This window comes from Mauremys reevesii, linkage group 2, assembly GCF_016161935.1.
Source record: "Mauremys reevesii isolate NIE-2019 linkage group 2, ASM1616193v1, whole genome shotgun sequence".
Classification (NCBI taxonomy): Eukaryota; Metazoa; Chordata; order Testudines; family Geoemydidae; genus Mauremys; species Mauremys reevesii.
In genome coordinates this window covers 148,095,731-148,116,280 of record NC_052624.1, presented here as the reverse complement: position 1 = coordinate 148,116,280, position 20,550 = coordinate 148,095,731, and the positions used below count along the sequence as shown (strand labels likewise).

The window sequence follows — 20,550 nt, the reverse complement described above, 5'->3', positions numbered from 1 at the left end:
TAAAAGCACACAAAACACCAGATTTCACAGTCCGTGATGTTTTTTGTGGTCATGAATTTGGTAGAGAATCAATAGCCCTTGAAATTCTGATCATATTCAGTTTAACATCCTTACAATTAGGTGTGTATATCATTTTTGAACAGCTTGCCAACATTATGTGTCTCATCATGTCCTGTAGCTGACAGTTCCACAGATTAACACATGGGAACAGCATTTCCTTCTTTCTTATTAGATTTCTGTCCTTTTATTCTGCCTCCCGAGCTCAGAAAACATGGAGCAGCTCAGGGGGTGTTTTGAAAAAGATTTGAACATGAAGAATTAACAGACGGGACTCTTCATCTTTTAAAGTACTTTACAAATCTTAACTAATCCTCTCAAGACCTCTGTGAGGCATGTTCTCTGTAGTGGAGCTGGGTCCAGGCTGCACAGTCGGACATCTGGATCCAGGTTTCCCCACAAGCTCCTTGTTATACAGCTGGGGAAAATGAGCCACGAAGAACGTGTCCAAAACTCTAGGTAGCCAGTGTCAGAGGTGGGACTAGATCTCAGGACTTCCTCCCCTCCCATCCCCCGTTAGATAAAAACTATGGCTTTAACCCAGCCTCATGGATTGTAACCCCTTTGTTGTGCCTTCTTCCCTTCCAGTATTACACTTCACCTGAAGATTTCCTGCCCATCATCTCCTGCGTTTAACTACTCCCGAAACCCTCTCTGTGCTGTGCCCCAGGTGAAGATAGAGATGGAGTCGGACTATGAAGATAGTGACACAGAAAAGCACCCTCGGGACATGGGCAGCGAGACCACGCTGTAGTCCCACACTGCCCTTCCTTTGTGATGATATATAAATAAGAAAATTGGGCATATTTTTCTATGTGACAGACTAAGGAGATCATAGGTCCCCGGGACCCATTTCTCCATTAGCTTTTAGCAGAATAAATTAGAACTGCTGTGGAATTCCACCCCGTTCAGTTGGGCCAAGAAACCACCGCCAGCTTCAGAGCAATGCCAGGAATGTGGAAATGGTACTTTGACTCTGGTCCCTGCAGTAATAGGGGACATTAGACCCTGGGCGGTTGCTGCCATTTCAGTGAAGACTCTGAAGATAGCAGGGCCACCTTCCTTCAGCATCTGGACCCTGACATCACCAGCGTTGGAGAGTCACGCCCTTTCCAGTGCAAGCTTCAACTCCTCCTAGTTCTCTTGTAGTCTGTGTCCCTATTAGCGTTAGTTGGCCCAGGGGGCATTCGCAGATAAGATGAGCACCACCCTACCCACTGTTTGAGCAGTAATCTGTGACATTCCATGGGGCGGGGGGGAGGATTTCAGGACTGTAAACTGTAATTTATTGCATGTTTTACACACCATATGCAGCAAACAATGCACACCCCAGAAAAGTATACAAAACAGGGCTAAGAAAAATTCCCTTTTTGGGAAGTTAGGGAATGTTTAGAATCAAAGTGGACAACGTCCCTGGCTGCTGCTTAAAAATACAGCCATAGCCCTTTAAAACTGCTTCTGTCCTGCAGGAAGGGAGGGTGTTTTCTATAGGAATGCTGTGTTACCCAGTGGCATTCACTCTCTGGGGCTAGGAGCAATTTTAAAAGGGTTAGACTTGTAAAAAGCTAAACTCAGTCACTTCCCACCCTCCCATACTAACCCCTCTCTCTGCTGAAGTTATAATGATACTGTTCTAAGCAGACTTAGTCCATGTAACTCCTATTGTTAATGGAGAAACTTGTAAGAAAGAGGTTGACACACACACAAGCCAGCCATTGTCCAGGCCAGTCAGGCTGAAATAGAAAATCCTGCAGATAACCATTACAGGGGGCGATGGCAATGACTGTCTAGCTTTTACTTTGCAGCATGTTCTACTCCAGCAACAGTCTTCCTCGAAAGGACCGTCCATTTTTGCTCAACCCAGCCACATACAAATAACTGTCTGGAAGGTAAGAAGCACTTATGGGCTGTGAAATGTTTGGTTAATCCTAGGGTTAGAGATGGAAGAGCCCTAACTGATCTAATCCATTCCCTTCCAGCACACAGGCGTTATCTAAACAGGAGTGGAGAAATCCACAGCCTGCGGTATTTTTATGATACATGCCAGAGCCAGCTAGACAATAGAACTTCCTGTTCTGACAGCACAGGCCCCTGCCACTGGAGCAAAAGAGGGATTCTCTGTTAGAACAAGTCCTGTGACAATTGAGCAGTTATGATTCTATACACTAGCCCATCAGTAGCAACAGTAGTCCTGCTGGAAAGTGACTTACATGCCCTTGTCAGTTAATATTAATTCCTCATTAAAAAATTGTTAGAATGAATGTTTGATAGGTGTTAGATTGGATTGCTGGCCTTTCCCCTCCCCTAGGTTACAGCTCAGTTAACTGTGGGGATGAAACCAAAGGACTTGTGTTGGAATTAGAAGGTTCCATAGCTTGGGTGAAAGGAAAACGTCTGCTACTTCGCCTCCATGTAAGTGAAAAATAGAGTGGTGCCCATAGACAAATTGTGTCTAAAGGGGGCAGTGATAAAACTGGCACAACTAGACATGTATGTATAACAGTTGGGTTGATGTACTTCCCAGTTTATTCAGGGGAGGAAGGCTACTGGGCTCAGAAAAGTTTTCTACAGCTATAGATTTTAGTGCAACTCCACACCCATCTCATTCTTGGTTAAGTCAGATGACTTGAAACATGTTTCATTGTTTTTTTTTAATTCAAAACATAAGGTGCAGCCTTTGGCAGTAGTCCCTTGAGTGCTGGTTACAGATAAAAAAAATTTTTCAAGGGAAGCCATTTCTATTTTTGATTTTCAGCCTCCCCCATCCCCCGCTTTCAAAAACATTAGGAGGCAGGAAATTCAGTTCAGTTATGTAAATTCAAAATAACCTCAGTCTGTATTTGCACCAGAGTTTAGTACACAGCACTTTAGCTTGTATTTTTATACAAACACCTCAACCCTTCAAGTAGGGCATCTTCCTTACCATCACTTTTGCCAGCCCTTGTTTCCTCTACAATTGCCCCTCCTGTAAACATGGCTCTTGCACATAACTGCCACATGGTGTGAGCCTGATGTGAACTGACTTTTAGATGTCGATTTCAGATGTGAGTGGGTTTGCTCTCAAAGGCCTGGTACTAGTTAATCCTTTCAAACTGGCAGCTGGATGCATTGTTGCAATGGTTAACGTGTTACTGTACCTACTCACTCATTGTTGCACTTCTCAGAAAGGAAAGGAACATAAAGAACTTGTCTTGAGGGTTTTGTTAACTAAAACTTGATTATTTTTTAGAAAAAAATGCAATTGTAAACTAAGTTCAGAAAGAAATGGAAAAAAAAAAGTCAGCCATTTAAGATTGCTGCAAAGAGCAAGCCCTCAGTGCTTTGTTATAAATTCCACCTGCGTGCATCTTTAAGAGCAGCCTTCAAGGTTTTTTAAGGATAGAAGAGTCCTGTGACTGACAAAGTCCACTCTACAGGGGGTTCTGGAATGCTGGTTAAATATTGCAAGTGGTTTGAACCTTACAATGAAACAGATGCTGGTTCTTTGTAAATATTTAAGAGAAGTCAAAAGAAAACTTGAATTCAGTTTCCTATTTATAGTATTTTCTAGCTTGAGTACCCAACAAGACTGTTTTTGAATGTGAGATTAATAAAACAGTATTACTCCAGTTGACAGTTAAGTGACAGACAATTTTTACATGTTAAGGTAAAAGCTATTTGAACTTGAAGGTGGTTCCGTATATTTTCTAGTTTATTTTGTATCAGTCTTGTCTGTGGTAGCTAAAGCATGATAGGCTTACAATGTTAATTACTTTTTAAAAGGTTGATCTACTTTATGTCCGTTCAATGTACAAAGCAAATTGAAAAGGCTTTGTTAACTCAGCTAAGTGGTCATGTAGCACACAAATATGCTTGACTTTTAAATCAAGGAAGCTCTGAAGTACAGTACCAGTTTTAATTAAATCCATGCCGTGTTCAATGTCACAGGCTGTTTACAATTTTTTGTATATGCAAAGTGATTGGAAGAGTACCAGACTTGCAGCCTACTTGCTACTACATACAGTAGCTATTTTACATTTCATTAACAATCCAATAAATCATTAAATTCTCTTCACTTTGTAGTGTGTTCATGATACAAACCTAAATCTTAACTTCCAGGATTTCACTCTCATCAAAAATGCATCCTTCCTATACAACAACCTGCTAAGACCAGTCTAGTGGAGAAGGTGGTGAAATCCAGGTAACATTTATATGACTAATGGTGTTCTTGGACCTAGCAGCGCAGTAGTTTGCAGTAGACAAGCTTTCAATTCTTGGAGGCTCTCACAGCTCCAGCAGGTAAGGCAGCAAGTTTTTTGTTTTTTTGCTCACAATAAAGGGGTCTCTTCCTCTTAGAGATTTGGCAGCAGGAGCAGGTTTTGTTTCAAACTACTTTCCAGGACACTTGAGGCTTTGCCTTCAGAAGAAACATGACTTGCTGTAGAGGGAAGTGTCTAGAAAGAAATGTAAATCCAATCTTCTTCATCCTAGTTAATATGGAGCTGCAGTCCACTACAGATGGTAAGAAACTTTAAAAGTCCCTTTTGTACTGATAGCATTAGAAGCTATTCTGCAAATTTTGGTGCAACACTCAGAGATAAGCAGCAGAAATGAATTTTAACTACAATTCACTTCTGCTGCAGCAGCTCCAACTACAGCTGACGTTCTTTGAAATAAAAGTTGGAAGCTATCACCTTAAAAAAAATCTGAATGCATACCACACGAAGCAGTCTGCTGCTTTGACAAAAGTGGAAGTGAGTTTAGTAATTGCAATCGAGTCTGACTGGTCCAGAACAGACAACCAAACCATTTGGTGTAATGGCTGTCTCTGACCAGAAACAAAGTGAAGTGATTTAGCTGTGTGGAAAAAAAGCTATCCCAGCTCTTTTTAGGAAGTTGATACACCAAAACAGTAATGAGTTTAAAAGTAGCTTTTGAGTAATACCAGACCAGAAGTTATCCAAGGCAACTATATACAGATCAAATGCCCTGCGGCAATTTAACTGGCAGGCTATATGTTCAAGAACCTAACATCTGGGCTGTTACTCACCCATCCTAATGATTCTGAGACCAAGCAATTATTTTTTCAATAATTTTTTAATCAAAGTTAGCCTAGGTTATTCACTAAGCATTTTCAGGCCTCACACTGTAGTGTAAAATGTCACATCCAATGCAGAGCCAACAGCCACCTCTGTTCTTTGGCTAAAGAAAAATAAATAGAGTTGTATTGTGCCTCAGTACTGAATATTGGTCTAGCTACATACCAATAGCTGGGAGAACTGTTTAGCTTTCAACCTGTCTGCGCTTATAAGATGTCTTAGCAGGATTCAATGCTACCTAGATTTGAACAAGTAGTTAACAGCTTTTCCATGCAAGTCTAAGTCTGTTTTTAAACCTGTGTAACTTTTTTGGTAGAAAAATAAATTTTAGCTCCACACCTGATTACTATTTTGCACTCTCAACAATGCTAGCAAACAATCCTGTAAATGTGGTCAAATTTCAGGATCTATGAAAGCACTTTACCTTGAAGATCATTATTCTTTCACTGTGGAACGATACTCTTTTTTCCAACTTGCTAGCTTCACATATCCTGTGTACTATAAATTCCTGTATATGCAACACTGTCATATCGAAATCACTTGCAGCTGATTTTCTCCATCCTGCAAGTTTTAGACTTCTCAGAATGTAACTAGTTTAAATATTAAAAAACCCAACTTCACTGGGAATCATTACAAACTAAACAGATGGAGTGACCCAGGTATTTAGATGCTTAAAGCCTTTGTATACAAATGATTGTATACTTATGCTTTAAATAAATATCTACTGACTTCAAAGTCTCATTGAATGCACTTCTCTACAATAAATAAAAATATTGCATTTCTATCGGCCTGTTTTTGGGAGTTGATTTGGAATGTTATTTTGAAAGTTATAGGTCCACCATTAAACAGTTAAGGCTTCAAGCTCTTTAGATTTCAGCATTTTCTTTGCCGCAATAATTGTATTCTTCATCAGCATAGCAACTGTCATGGGCCCAACTCCCCCAGGGACTGGAGTGATGTAACTGGCTTTCTTCTTTACTCCTGCAGGAAGGAAAGTTAGAATTAAGAATGGTGCATCACACTTTAGAAACAGGCTTCCAAAACCTGGGTCCTCTGGAGAAGCTGCACTAACAAGCAGAAATATTGACAAGTCATAACAGGCTACATTGAAATGCAAAAGTTTGTTCACTAAGAACTAGATTACACATTAGTTAACTAGGTTTGAATGTCAGCAGAGTAATTCAAAACTAGCAAAGACCATCTGTAAAAGTCCCATGCACCGTTTTGTGTAGATCTAAGAGGAGTTTAAACAGTCTGAACATGTGCTGTCTCTTGCCTTTTCTGGGACAGGGCACTGGCAGCGTTAAGCCTTAATACCTAAACCTAACATTACATAACTCTTCAAAAGACAGTTAGGTTGCATGATCAAAGCATGTAATAAGGTATCTAAACTCAAAGGCACAGCAAGTCATCACAAGGTGGCAATCCTACATACTATCAGGTGAAGCATTGAGAAAGGTTTCTTTGTGCAGCTGTGAAAATGGTGTTAGCTCAAGTGACTGAAAACTGCAGATGTTTATGGCATGTCAATTGCCCTGTAGTCCAGGGTTTAACTATGGTATAACAGGAAGCATCATTCCCAAAGTATTTCTCAAGTATGGTATGAGATCAGATTCACAATCTGCCCTACAATGTAGGAAAGAGAACTTCTCAATGTCAGTCTAAATCAGTTCAGTCATATAAGTGGGGTTTCTCTGCTCTTCTAAATACTTAAGACATTTAATATTCTTAAAGCAGTAGATACAAAAACAGCCTCTGTACCTTCAAAATCCACATCTCCAACTAGTTTTGACTTGGCAGTAACAGGATCCTGCACTCTGTTTATCCCAACATCAATAACTGCTGCTCCTTCTTTAATCATATCAGCTGTGATCAGATTAGGAATACCTGAAATATAAAAACCACCAACTAATTACACCATGTTGAGTTGCTACTGAATAAAATTCACAGCTCTAAAACTAGTCAATAAGCCCACTGTAAAGAGACAGAAAAGCAGAGTCTCAAAACTAAAATGTAAGTATGTCCATCCAAACCATCATACGTTACCATTAAAAGCATTTTACAAGATAGTTTGTTATTCTACTCCATTTTATGGATTATGATCAACAGCTTGATTTGTTTTAAAGTCCCTTATGTCCAAGTTTACAGAATTATGGGTAAGTAATTTTTGAGAAAAAAATGTTAGTAGGAAAAAGTTAAATTTACTCCAAAAGAGCTGTCAAGTAGTTTAGAACCAAAATATTTTCTTTTTAAAAAATTAAGCATTTCCAAGAACTCAATTTCAATTAAGTTTACATAACCAGTTCTTCTATAGTGGTACAAGTTTGCCTTGTGTTAGTACAGGAGTGTGCCAAAGTCATCAAGTGACTATAATAAGAACACTATCAAGGGGAAGAAGTGAAATTATTGGGAAAATTCTCAGTTTTAGTGACAGAAGGCAGTCTTGCAAGAGCATGTAGTAGCCATAGCTATCAGTGCCAGAAATGTGGGTAAATAGCAGCTGATGGGGTGGGGCCATGCTTATCAGGTTCTACCAGACATTTAGGATGGCCAGTTACATAAATTTATGTAACTCAAAAGTCACAAGTATCCCTAAGAAGAAATAGTTCATTCTTTAGTGACTGCAATTTGGTTTCCGTAACACTGCCATTAAATGACCTCTGCACAACATTTGGTTTTCCTGATGTCACATTACGGATCTACATTAAAAATGTGTGCATCTTAAAATTGACTGTTTCACTCCTTCTATGCTTTCACCTTTTTCAGTGCCTTGCTGATGGCCCCATACTAAGAGTGGGCTGCCACTACATGTATGGTTCCATGACTAAGGAGAGACCCATCGAAGCTTCTCTGCACATGTACTGTTCATGACACTGCACTAGACAAAGGAGACGAGATGAGCAGGGACACAGGTCCCACAATCTGAGCTATTCCTGGATCTAACCAGATGGCATAAGCTACTGCATGATACATCACAGAACATTAGCATTGCACCTCAACCTAACTCTCCAGCATCAACCACTCACATGCGATAATAAAATAGGTCCCTAGCCATAAGGATTTCAAAATACAAATTTCACAATGTGATTGTGCTGCCCTTTTACTCAGATACAGCTGGGAACAGGCAAGTCATTTATCAGAGAATGATTCTTCCATGTTCACTTAAAAATTAACAAGCTGGGTTGGCTCCAACAGCTCTGTTATATAGGAGATCAGAAGGGGGTCCCCAAACTGCTGCAACTCAAGCCAGCAGTCATCTGGGGTCCCCTCACTCAAACTCCCCCCTCTGGCTGCTCCTTGCACAGCCACTCCATGCTGCTGCAAGTGCCATCCAGCCTCACAGAGCACAGACTGCACATGCGACATGGGGGACACTGCACCAAGACCTGAAGACATCCTCAGTACACTGATTCCTATATAAAGCAGCATCATTACAGCAAGTTTCTCCCTTGTGGGAATCTTGCCTTTAGTGCAAAGAGTTTAATGGTCTTACCTGCAGCTGCTACCACAATATCAGCCAAAATCGTGTGTTGCTTGAGCTGTTCCTTAGGAGTGTAGCGATGTGATATTGTTACTGTTGCATCACCTGCAAGATTAGTCATAATGAGCATTTACTCAGGTTTTGACATGAAAAATTCTAGATCATAAGTTCAGTGTGTGGATCACAACCACTTCTTTTCCTATATTGTTAAGTGGGCTGGGGACAAGGTCCTCTTACTGAACCACTGATAAAGGGGGGAAAATCACTTCACATCAATAAACCTGAGTGCAGTGTGTTTACCCTTACAAGTGCCATGAGATCTTTAGGCACGAATTGGCATGGCCTGCAGTACATACCACCACCCTTACTGCAATGATGAGCAGTGATCCAGTAATTATGTTCTACAGCACTCCTTTTCTGTGTCTCCCCTCTTAGTGACCCATTGTGACTAGCCTGCAAACTCTCACAAGAACAGAGCTGTTACCTCCAGGGCGCTCATGTCTGCCGTCGGTATGCAGCAACATTGCAATGGGCATTCCAACGTTCTTTGATCTGCCAGCCACTACTACATTCTTCCCCAGGGTTGGAATTCCTATGGGATTGGAAAAGAAGTTAAAACTCACTCAACTTTAAACTGCAAAGGAGATGAAAAGCACTTAAAACGTTGCTCGTATGACCCCTACCAGTTCTCTTGATGATTTCCCACACACCCCAAGGTGTAGCCGGCAGCATTGAATATTGGTCCAGACACATGCGTCCCACATTCACCACGTGAAAGCCATCAACATCTTTTTCTGGGATCACAGCATTGCAGATCTTTCTCTCATCAATATGCTCTGAAAAAAAGTGTCAACATTAGGGTCCAGCCAACTCCATTTAATCAGCTGAAAATGTAATTAGATGAGAATGATCACTTTTGCCTCTACTGACTTACTCTGTACATTCTTCCACACATCCCCAGGTAGCAGAAAACCATGAGCCTGTTCTAAAGCATGATGGCAAACTTGAGGCTACCCATGTAACCCAACTATCAGATATTCACATGTAAATATTTCTATTGCAATCTCAAGTGGCTATATTCGCCCTACAGCTATATGAATTTGACAGGCTTTCCATAGTTCCTTGAATACAAGCAGGGAATTAACCATAGGGACTTCAAATTTACCCCTGTACATTCAATATTTGTTCAATGAATGTGAAAATATCCCTTTAAATTTGGAGATGGTATTTTTAGACCACCTAGACTGAAGTTGTGTATACAATGCAGTCCCAACAAGCAGCCACTACTCCAGAAAGGTGAAAACAGATCTAACCTACGCCCATGTCAACTATATGCACACATTCAACTGCTACTACAAAGGAAGTCAATAAACCAACTTTTCTTCATTGAACAGCATCATGGCAGAATGCCATTTCCTTCATATGCTTCACACACAAGAGCCACGGAAGCAGCAATGTCACAGCAGGTTCAGGGCAGAGCAATACTGTAACTTGATCCCTCACCATACACAAGACATTTGAAAGTCTTCTAGGTAAAGGTGCAAACACAGTGAGCTTGTCTTCACTGGGGAAGGAGGGGGGGGGGGGGGGGAGACGGGGACAGAAGAGAGAAAGTGTTGACTGGAGAATACCCTGCCCTTGATTTGGTAGGTCTTCGCTAAACCCACTAAATCGACACCCACTGCATGGATCTCCCAGTAGCGAAGACAAGCCCAGTAAGAGCTCCTCAAAATCCCACCAACTCACCAGGTAGGGGAAGCTGCACTAACAGACCATCCACATTGGTGTCATCATTTAGCTTGCTAATCAAATCAAGCAGCTCCTCTTCAGTGATGGAGGCTGGCTTCAGGATTGTTTCACTGCTGATCCCTAGAGAGTCATTTTAAACACCACATTATTGGAGAGGGTCAAACGTAGATTAAGTCTGGAAATGAACATTCTTAATTCAAGCTGATTTTTACACTACATAAATCATCTCTATTGACAAGTTAAAAGTCTCAATCTTCCATTAACAGATATTACATACCATGGACTTAAATATCTTATATTCAAATAGCAAGATGCAAACCACAATGCTCCTCCTTGGTCTATCATTCAGATGAAGATGAAGCACTGCATTCAGGGCTGTACCTCAATGTTAGATGAAAGCAGACAGACCGCACCAAAAGATGTGGTGGGTTCACTAGGGCTACTCCTAGCCTAAATGGATAAAAGTCTACATGGGCAGCAAGCTGAAATTTGTGTATCCTCATCCAGCATATGAGAAGCCCAACTTAAATTGTGGTCTTAAATTAGTTAAAGATACTCATTGTTAAGTGTCCTTTTAGTTAGGGCACAAAGACAGGAGTGCAAGAACCTACCTACATCAGCAGCTGCTTTGGTTTTGTTAAGTACATAGGAGTGACTTGCAGGATTTTCTCCAACTAGAACCACACTGAGATGGGGTCTCTTGTTACCAGCTGCTACCCATTGTTCAACCTCATGTCGGGCTTCCTGTCTGATCTGCTGAGCCAGTTTTCTTCCAGAAATTATGACTGCATCATTTCTGAAAAAAATAAGAAAATGTTACCTAAGCAGGGAACCTTTTTTAAAAACATTCACTCGACATTGAATTTTCTACCCAAGCTTCACCTCAATGTTTTAGTCAAGAAAATAATCTAATGTAGGTCATTACTAATGTAGGTGCTGTTGTACTGAATTAGACCTATGCACAAATATTATATTCCATATATAACATTTGTATAAAACCCATTTCAAGTAGCCAATACAAGAATCAATTCTGCTTAGCTAGATATCCTGTTTATTAACAGCAAAGTTGGAAGACGATAGATTTTTCTGAGGAAAAAAATCACATGATGCATACCCAAGCCAATAAATTAAATTCCATTCTGCAATTTTGCTCTGAGAAGCAATGAACTTTGAAGACCATTCCTAGGCCAGTTTGTTTTATATTTGCTGACAGTTCATGTAATATAAGAAAGTCCATGGATTGCTCTCTCCTGGAAAGCCATGCTCCAGTCATGCTTTTGTTCAGTGTACATTTTAAGTTAGCAATCAAGCAAATAAAATTCATATAGCTAAATAATCCTTTTCACTCTCCGAACACAAAGGACTTAATTTCACTTTAGCACAGTTTTCACTATAACCAAAATTCTTTTAAACAAAATGTGGGAATTTCACTACAGTCAAGTTCTACTGAATCATTTTTAATTCTGCAATTTAACACTTAGATCTTTTAAAGTGGATAATTTGCACAAGCTAAAATTGAAGTCCATATTAATTCCCTGTCAAAAACCACTTTTAGAATAATGTACATAACTATGCAAGTTCATCTTGTTTGCCCTTTACTCAGATTTCATATTCCTTTACTAACCATTTTCCACTGACATTTATTGTTTTACCAGAATAATATATCTTAGATATATATTATCTTAAAATTTGTTGCCAACAAATATTCTTAGGCTTGTTTTTAATTCTCTTAATATGCAAGTACTGCTGCAAAAACTAACATCAGTGTCATGAGTACAGCTTTAAAAAACAGGCTACTGACATTTGATCGATATATGAAATTTTGCTGAAGCAGAGAGAATAAAATACAAGTGTTTATCTTTGACATTTGAGTCATTAAAAAAAGCCCCCTACATACATTCCTGGTCTATATTGGTATCAGGAATACATAACTATTGCCAATGCATTCCAGGAAATTGGATAACCACACAGTAGGGAAAGCTGACAGGCTACAAGCCCAAGGGGTTACACAGCTGCCAATTTACATTAACTGAAAGGCTACATACCAACTTCCTTTATATCTGAACTTCAGGAAATGTATTAATATCACAGCTTGAACAAAAAGCACTCACACTTACCAAGAGCAAAACTTACAAAATATCAGTTTTGTTCCTGCTAGACATGATGATGGCCCGCAGCAGGAACAAGGGGTGGTGATACTGAGTTTTTCATTCAGTGGCAACTATAATTAGGGCCCTACCAAATTCACCTCCATTATGGTCAATTTCACAGCCATAGGATTTGAAAAATTGGTAAAGTTCATGTTTTTAGGTGTTGTAACCATGGGGGTCCTGACCCAAAAGGGGATGCAGGTGAGGGGGGGGGGGGTAGAGAAGAGGAGAGGAGATTGCAAACCTGTTGTAGAGGGGTCATGGGATTGCCACCCTCACTTCTGTGCTGCATTCAGAGTTGACAGAATGGGGATGAGAAGGTGCAGAGCTATCTGCAGCCGTGAGAGATACCCAAGAGCAGCCCTGCATGGAAAGAGCAAGTCCCATCCTGCCCCAGCCATGCCTGGACTACAGCTAGGAGTCCCCTTTGCTGGGGCACTCCCAGCAGCACAGGGAAGATTGGACACAACTCCACAAGTCTCCTCCAGCTGCAGGAACCTCTGGGGCTGCTGCCCAGTCTCAGAGCGTACTGCAGCAGGGGGAGGCACCTGGAAATGGGTCTAGTCTCCCCCTACCCCCCCCCAAAGCAGCTGTGCAGGGGATGGACAAGTCTTGTCATGCCCCAGCTGGAGCTAGGAGCTGTCTTTCCTTGGGCACTCCTAGGAACAAGGGGACATCGGATTCATGGAAAGGCTTATTTCACAGTCCGTGATGTGTTTTTCACAGCCGGGAAATTGGTAGGGCCCTAACTACAACTCTTGGCCAGTGCTCGTGAAGCAATACCAACACTGCTTGATGCCCAGGCCATGGGGAGGGATCCAAACAGGAAACTTGTCCAAATTGCGTAACTCTACAAGTCATTCTGACTGATCTAAAACATCAGCATCACATGCAAATGACTACCAGGGAAAGCATGATGCGTAATACTGTGGTCAAATACTTGTCTGCCCCACAGCTGGGCAAAAAATCCACAAGGGAAAAATGTATCAAGCCTCTTACAATTCAAATTCAAATTCAAGCTTCAGATAGTATTTTAAACTAGCTTTAAGCTAAATCATTTTAAACATTTTAAGAGAACCAATTAAATTTGCTGTTTCAAGAACTGCTCTAGGCTGCTTTCCAAAATTATTCACCTTGTAGCTCTAAATTTAGTCAAGTACTTTACATTCAGATAGCCAAAATAGTCCACAAATTTGATTTCTAGGGCTTGCTCTCTTACCATCTAGGAAGGAAAGTCATTGCTCAAATAGATTAGGCTAGCTTTGTCAAAAAGGAGGAAATCTCAAAAGGATCTCCTAATTTGCATTACTGACTGTCTGATATCAAACCTTCCCCTTTCTACAGTTGTCAGAGCACTTCAAACATGCATTAAAAGACTAATACTCACACACACCAGATATCATATTCCATTTTTCTAGATTGCTGAACAAAGATTTAAGTGACTTTCCCCTCAAAGTCATACTCCAAGTCCTGCCCTCCACTCCCCTTGTTTTAACCAAATGACAATCCTGTCTCCTTTGAGGGTACAATCCCAGGCCTGGAGCTTTAGCCATGGGGCCATATCTCTCATTAGGGCCCCAATGAGAGAAAGTAGGCTAGAGGAACCATCACACAGATTGTGTCTGGTCAAAGGGAGTTCAAGGCAGAAATTGATGCCTACACAAATGTAACCCCAAGGAGATTACCTAGATTCCTAGGGCTCTGTGTGCTGGTTGATCAGGGAGGGGCACGCTGTCTCTGGTAAGGAGGGGGAGCCAGTCTGCTCCGCAACCAACGAGTGTGAGAAACTCTTCCCAGGGAGTTCAGGAGAGGGAGAAGCCATTTTGGAGCAATCTGGACTAGACACCCAGAGAAACGGCAGGAGTGGCTGCGTGGGGAGCTGGTGAGTCCCCCAGGCCTGCATGCAGGGTTCCCCCTGAGAACTGGCCTCTGGGGACCTGAAAGCAAGATCCCTTAGCTTGAGCCTTTCCAGCTCCAAAGTGACTTCCAGTTTGTAGAGCTTTGTTGGGGAAACTTCCCCCAGCCAAGCTGAGCTAGCCTTCCAGCTCCCTAGGTGAGATCAGTCACCACATGGGCAGCTCTGCTCTGGCTGCTAGTCCAAGGCTGCTGCCTGCTGAGTGTATGTGAGCACTGGGGTGGGAGACTAAAGTTTAGGATTTTAGTATAGTTTTGTAATCTCCACCTTGAGCCCTTCATGGTAAGGAAAAATCCTGGCACCAGAAGCAGCCTGACTCCTGCAAGAAGAGGATGCCTGCCAGCAGTATCATCAGTCCTCTGCAGTGACTGAGGAGTCCAGAGCCATCTCTGAATCTGAGGATCATTCACAGTTGTTTGTGAGTGCACCATCTTTTAGTTAGCTAGTCAGGGAAATTGTTTGGGAGACCCCTTACTCTCTGAACTGCATCCTTAACCAGGGGGTAGGATTTGGGGATTTTGTTAACCTGCTGCCTGTTAAATCTGTGGAGGGACTTATCACCTTATCCCACTTGTCTCTTGGGCTGTACTGAACCTAGTCAGCCATATTGTTCACTGCTGCACAGAAGATATCATGGTCACAGGTCATCAAGGGCACCTATAAAGCACATGTACCAACAGGACACTAATTTGATATTTGCAGTATCAGATCACATGATGGGAAATTCATAGGTATTACCAGCATGGGCACCAGTAACCCTGAGAATAGTGTTTTACCCTGTTATATTTATCTTCTGTTTAATATAATTACTGTGTTAAATATATTGTGTGTGTTTGTTATTTCTTGGAACTCTCCAACTATCTGGCAAGTAAGTGGGGGTTGCCCTGTGATTAGAATTTTTTTCCCCCCAAGCTGCCCTGGTGACCCTGACAAGAAGGTGCAAGCGGGATGGAGACACTGCTAAATAAATTCATGTGGGAAGAAAAAAGCTGCACCCTGCTGAGTGCAGGATCCAGAAGAACCCAAGCATGTCCATCAAAACCCATAAGGAGATTAGCTCTAAAGAAGGTAACTGGGTGGATGGGGGCACTACACAAAGTAGCTTTGGGTGTGAACATTTCTGTTGGACAATCTGTACACTGCTGCCTCGACACATTGTTTGGAGATTTTAAATGTTTCTCCTTGGATTCTTTTGGGGCACAAACCTCATTTAAATAATTGGATTATCCATCTGTCCAGTAAATATATTGTGAAATTAATTTATACCTAGCTGACGATCCCAAAAAGCAATCGCCTAAGGAAGTCAAGATAGTTTTTTAGGTACTACCAAATGTAATTGAGATTATTCCCTCTAACAGGGAAATGAGCCTACTGGCACCATTTCAAATGCTGAATGCTTTAACCACAGGGCTAAATACTGATTAATATCACTCGAACTGTAAGTCACAAAATGAGTTTTGGGACGTGCAGCAAGCTGTCTTCTACTATAAACAGAAGTTCATAAAAGAATCTAAGTTTTGGTCAAAGCTGCAACGATTCCTTGCCAGAGAGTCTACAGGAATGCCGCGGCAAAACCTTGGCAACAGCTTTTCATTACATAACTCCATGACTAGGCTTGAGCAAAATGGGGAGGGTAGGGTACAGGAGCAAGAAGAGAGATGACTAGCTGTAAGAGGTGCACAGGAGCCCCAGCTCCTCCCCCCTCCCAAAAAATTTTTTACCCCCTGATCTGATTGCAGTTACATAGATTGACATCAGTGGAATAATTTTCAGATTCACATTATAAGACCAGAACATAGCTCCATACCTATTGGAAGGAGCATTAACCTCCCTCCCCTCTCCTCTATCCAATGCCCCTCCAAGAGAGTCAAGCCCTGGATATATAAAAGTTGGAAGTACTCCTTTAAAAGTCTGAAAAACACGAATTAGGCACTTTGCATCTTGAGCAAGCCAGAAACAATTTTAATACACTTGAGACAACACCATTTCACTGGAAGGCAGTTTTGCCAAGTTACAGCACATAGTCACAATTTTCCGTGAGAGTTCCTGAAAGGGGAGGAGCAGTGGAAAGATCTCAAAGCTAGATTGACGCAAGTACTGTAGCATAATGTATTTCCTGAGTGATAATGGAAACCACAGAAAAAGAAAGGAGGACAAAAATACATTTCTTGCTACTGGGAAATGAAGGAACATTCAGAGCTGGGAAACAGTTAGTTTGAAGAGTAAGAAATGTTTGGCTCCCCCTCACATACCAAGAATTTAATTAATACATACCATTTTACTTAAAAAATACAATTCATTCGCACTTGCAAAATGCTACTTTCCTATCAAGTGATTTTTTGACAACCAAGTTAAGATTTCTCATCAGGGTGAGAGCAGGGGAGATTTGTATGTCTAGGTATGAAAATTTTTATGGCTGTACTAATTAATTCTAATAACTCTGTAGGGTGGACAATTAAAACTGTATCATGAATTAGGTTCTCAGATTTGCAAACAAATTTGAATTATCTAAAGAGCCTCCCTTTCTGGCAGAATGGTCTTTGGCCTGAAAGGAAAGTGCTTATGATGATTTGTAAGGAGAATTCTCCCCACTCCTTTTAGATTTTTCCTTGGCACTAAATTACTCTTCAGCCACAGAAAATGTATTCTCTCCCCTCCACACATAATTACATTTAACTCAATTACACCTGTGCCCCCACCATCACCACACCAGGAGTGTTACAAGGTAGTGGTGGATCCAATTACAAAGGGAGACCAGAAGAGCAGCTGGTGCTTTGCAGGCAGTAAGGTCAGGCTGTGCCCTGGATCTTGAGTATTAGAAACAGCTGTTCCATGCAAGCATGGAATAGGATTTCATCAGCCTGCAGATCTGCTAGCTGCCACTGGGAGTGCTCAACCAAAGCAAACTGGCCAACAGAGCAGAAGATCCCATTCATTTCAGCAATACTGTACTTTACGGGCAACATAAGTGTACAACAGCAAACCCTGGGTTTCAATTTGGATAAATACAAGTCCTAGCCTGACAGAAAGATTCACAATGTTTGGGGTTTAGCATCCCCCTCCCATGCATCTAGTATCTGCCTCTGACACAGCTTTCCAGTGTTTGGGGTTTCATCACCACTGTACCCACTATCTGCCCAAGATAGGGGTTGTGATCCCCCATAGTAACTGCATGGTTCAGACTTCTCAGTGTGTTGACTTTGCTCCCGGATTCATTCAGCATCTACCCTGGACAGGGCTTCAGTATTTGTGGTTAGATCCCAATATATCCACCATCTGCCTGGGATGGGGATGCCCAGTTTGGTTTTGCCCCTTGCTGGGTGGCTCCATGGTCTCTCCACCCAGAGTCAGTTTTTCCTCATTGCTTTTTCAATGGAAAATTGTGTCATTTCTCAGACACCAAAGAGATCACTCCTCCACCTCACCCCCATCTGCCCCTCAACACCCTGGCTGCACAGTAGCACCTCTCTGGGCTTTACGTTGCCAGTTACCCATCTAATTCAGAGTCCCCCAGCCTACATCACATGATCCCCAAGCAGGTCCCTTTCTTCACCTCAGAGGGACCCCCCACCCCCTGCAAAGGGACATCTCCCCAACCCCCCCCCGGGAACCCCCGTCTCGCCCACCCGCAGAGACATTTGCCCCAACTCCCCCTCCCTACCAGGGGACCCCCTCTCACCTCCCCTGCAAAGCGACTCTCCCCACATTCACCCTCCACCCAAGGGACCCCCTATTGCCCCCCCCCGCAGAGACACGTCTCCCCAACTCCGCCCTGCCACCCCAGGGGACCCCCCCACCCCTTTCGTCCCCGCGCAGAGACATCAACTCCGCCCCCAAGGAGCCCCCTCCCGCGGCGTCCCCTCAACACTGCGCTGTCCCCATGGGACCCCCTCTCGCCCCCCCCCAAAGGGACGTTTCCCCAGCCCGCCCCTCACCTCAGACGTCTGTCCTGCCCCACCCCGACCCCTTTCCCCGCCTCCCCTGCTACCTGGGCGCGGTGAGGTGCAGCCGACGGGCGCTCAGGGCACAGCAGCAGGCTCGGGGAGCTCGTCCCGCCAGGGCTCGGAGCAGCAGGCTCGGGGACAGCGCGGTGACCACCATGGCTCAGCTGAGGAGAGATAGAAACACGCAGCCGTTGGTTCGCGCGGGGAAACTACCGACCTGACAACGCACCTTATATAGCTTCCCTAGCCCGCCAGGCCCACCCCATTGGCTGCAGCAGCGCCTATCCTATTGCGCGGAACATACCGGCCCCACGCTGATTGGTGGTCCACCGGGTGACGCAGAGATGGGGGAAATAAGGACAGGGAGCGGGGAAATAACGTAACTGGACCATGATTGGTTGCGATCGTGCTTATCTAAAGGAACTGAATAAAGGGATCTGATTGGTGGACACAGGGAAGGGGCAGGATTTAACACTGGTATCGGTTTGTGATTGGGTCAGATAAAAGGGACGCACTTGGGCCTGGCTATGTATGATTAATAAAAGCTGAGCGAAGGGCGGGACAAAACACTTGTGCTGGTTTTTCATTGGTGAAGCGGGAGCAAAAGGCGCTGCTACTGGGCCATGGGGGGGGGGGGGGGTGTCTTGCTAGTTGGCTGGCTGGGAGGGTGGCTGTAACTGAGTCTGAGTATTGCATAAGCCAGAGGCGGCCGCTGTGGGGCGGAAGGATGCCCGTCTCTGAGCTCAGATGGGGCTGAATAGGCACCTTCCCCGTCCTGTGCCAGGTGCTGTAGGCTGGCTCCTGTAATAATTGGAGATATACCAATCTTCTACAACTGGAAGGAACCTTGAAAGGTCATCAAGTCCAGCCCCCTGCCTTCACTAGCAGGACAATTTTTGCCCCAGATCCCTAAGTGGCCCCCTCAAGGATTGAACTCACAACCCTGGGTTTAGTAGGCCAATGCTCAAACCACTGAGCTATCCCTCCTGTAGCGAGAGGATAGCCAGCTAGTATCTGTGCAGCCTGTGCCATCACTACAGCAGAGGGAGCACCTGGCCACAGCTAATAACCTCTGCTCAGTACAGAAAAAAGAAACATTGAGCAAAGGCAACAGACAAACCTTGTTGTGAAACATCCTGTATAGGGGAATGTCAATCAGACCATGCTGGCGCCTGTATTCAAAAGATAGGTGGGCAGAGCAGGCTGGAACTTTGCTACATCAGGCTGGCTTAGATTTTTTGTCTGAAAAGAGCAAACAACATAGAAGTCAATCAATCTATCTAGATCAAATGTTCAAACGCACCTGCTCAGTTCGAGTGCATCAGTTTTTGACTTGAGACACCGCATCCAAAAAAATTAGTGAACATTTTTGAAGATGTGGCTGCTATTGGGAGAGGATGATGAGCTCGGGCAGTCGAACCTCAAACCATCTGTACTTGTGGTTTCCATTCAAGCGGGATTGGAAGTCTTGGTGTTATTACAATCGCTATGCTTAGCCCACTTTGCGGTCCCTTCTGCAGATATCTAGGGTCTACAGCAGGGGTTCTCAAACTGGGGGTCGGGACTCCTCAGGGGGTCATGAGGTTATTACATGGGGGGTTGTGAGCTGTTAACCTCCACCCCAAACCCTGCTTTGCCTCCAGCATTTATAATGGTGTTAAATATATTTAAAAGTGTTTTTAATTTATAAGGGGGGGTCACACTCAGAGCTTGCTGTGCAAAAGGGGTCACCAATACAAAAGTTTGAGAACCGCTGTTCTACAGTTTTATATCTATAGGAATAAATTGCTCATACACACTGTGGGAGAGCAGTTGTAGCAGCACCTTTGTCAGGCTTCACCCTGCGAAGAAAAACAGCTGTTGCCTACCTCGCTTTCAGATTAAATTAACTGTACTGACTTACCCAGTTTTGCTAAATTGGTGAAACACCCCTACGCCATGCCTGACCCAAAGGGGCAGGCATCTCAGTGGCGGACTGATGCAGACATCGGACCGGGGTCCCCCCGGCCTGAGTGAAGGGAAACCAGAGGCACCTACTGGGGAGATGGGCGGCGGGGGTTTGCACCTCTAATGCCCCATCCCCCCCTCACCTTGTCCTCCATCCCGCTCCCCTCCTCCAGCAGCCAACCCTTCCTCTCCGCCCCGCCCCTCTCCTTGCCCGGGGAAGGGGCGGGGC

At 43.4% G+C, this 20,550-nt stretch overlaps 2 protein-coding genes across 5 annotated transcripts in view; one reads left to right on the top strand and one right to left on the bottom strand.

Moving 5' to 3' along the window:
- SLC4A5 (solute carrier family 4 member 5) overlaps nt 1–3,634 on the top strand; it is a 130,125-nt gene extending 126,491 nt beyond the window's left edge. For all 4 annotated transcript variants that reach the window (XM_039523157.1, XM_039523158.1, XM_039523160.1 and 1 more), the window contains one exon: nt 646–3,634. In XM_039523157.1, the coding sequence (XP_039379091.1) occupies nt 646–811 (166 nt within the window). In that variant the 3' untranslated portion in view covers nt 812–3,634. The remainder of the gene's footprint in view (nt 1–645) is intronic.
- A 304-nt stretch (nt 3,635–3,938) lies between these two features.
- MTHFD2 (methylenetetrahydrofolate dehydrogenase (NADP+ dependent) 2, methenyltetrahydrofolate cyclohydrolase) lies at nt 3,939–20,295 on the bottom strand. Its single transcript, XM_039523178.1, has 10 exons — nt 20,278–20,295; nt 19,495–19,616; nt 18,419–18,538; nt 10,977–11,161; nt 10,363–10,485; nt 9,300–9,452; nt 9,101–9,208; nt 8,629–8,721; nt 6,897–7,022; nt 3,939–6,116 (listed from the first exon to the last, which is right to left on the bottom strand). The coding sequence occupies exons 3-10, from the start codon at nt 18,529–18,531 to the stop codon at nt 5,977–5,979; spliced, it is 1,041 nt and encodes a 346-aa protein (XP_039379112.1). The 5' UTR covers nt 18,532–18,538; nt 19,495–19,616; nt 20,278–20,295; the 3' UTR covers nt 3,939–5,976.
- Between the last annotated feature and the right edge of the window lie 255 nt (nt 20,296–20,550).

Excerpts from the sequence above, each read along its gene's own strand:
- MTHFD2 (XM_039523178.1), bottom strand. The coding sequence starts at position 18,531 with ATGGTGGTCACCGCGCTGTCCCCGAGCCTGCTGCTCCGAGCCCTGGCG. Across the intron at positions 10,486-10,976 it reads CAAAGCAGCTGCTGATGTAG|GGATCAGCAGTGAAACAATC; the intron begins GTAGGTTCTTGC and ends ATGACTCTCTAG. Across the intron at positions 8,722-9,100 it reads CAGACATGAGCGCCCTGGAG|GTGATGCAACAGTAACAATA; the intron begins GTAACAGCTCTG and ends CTAATCTTGCAG.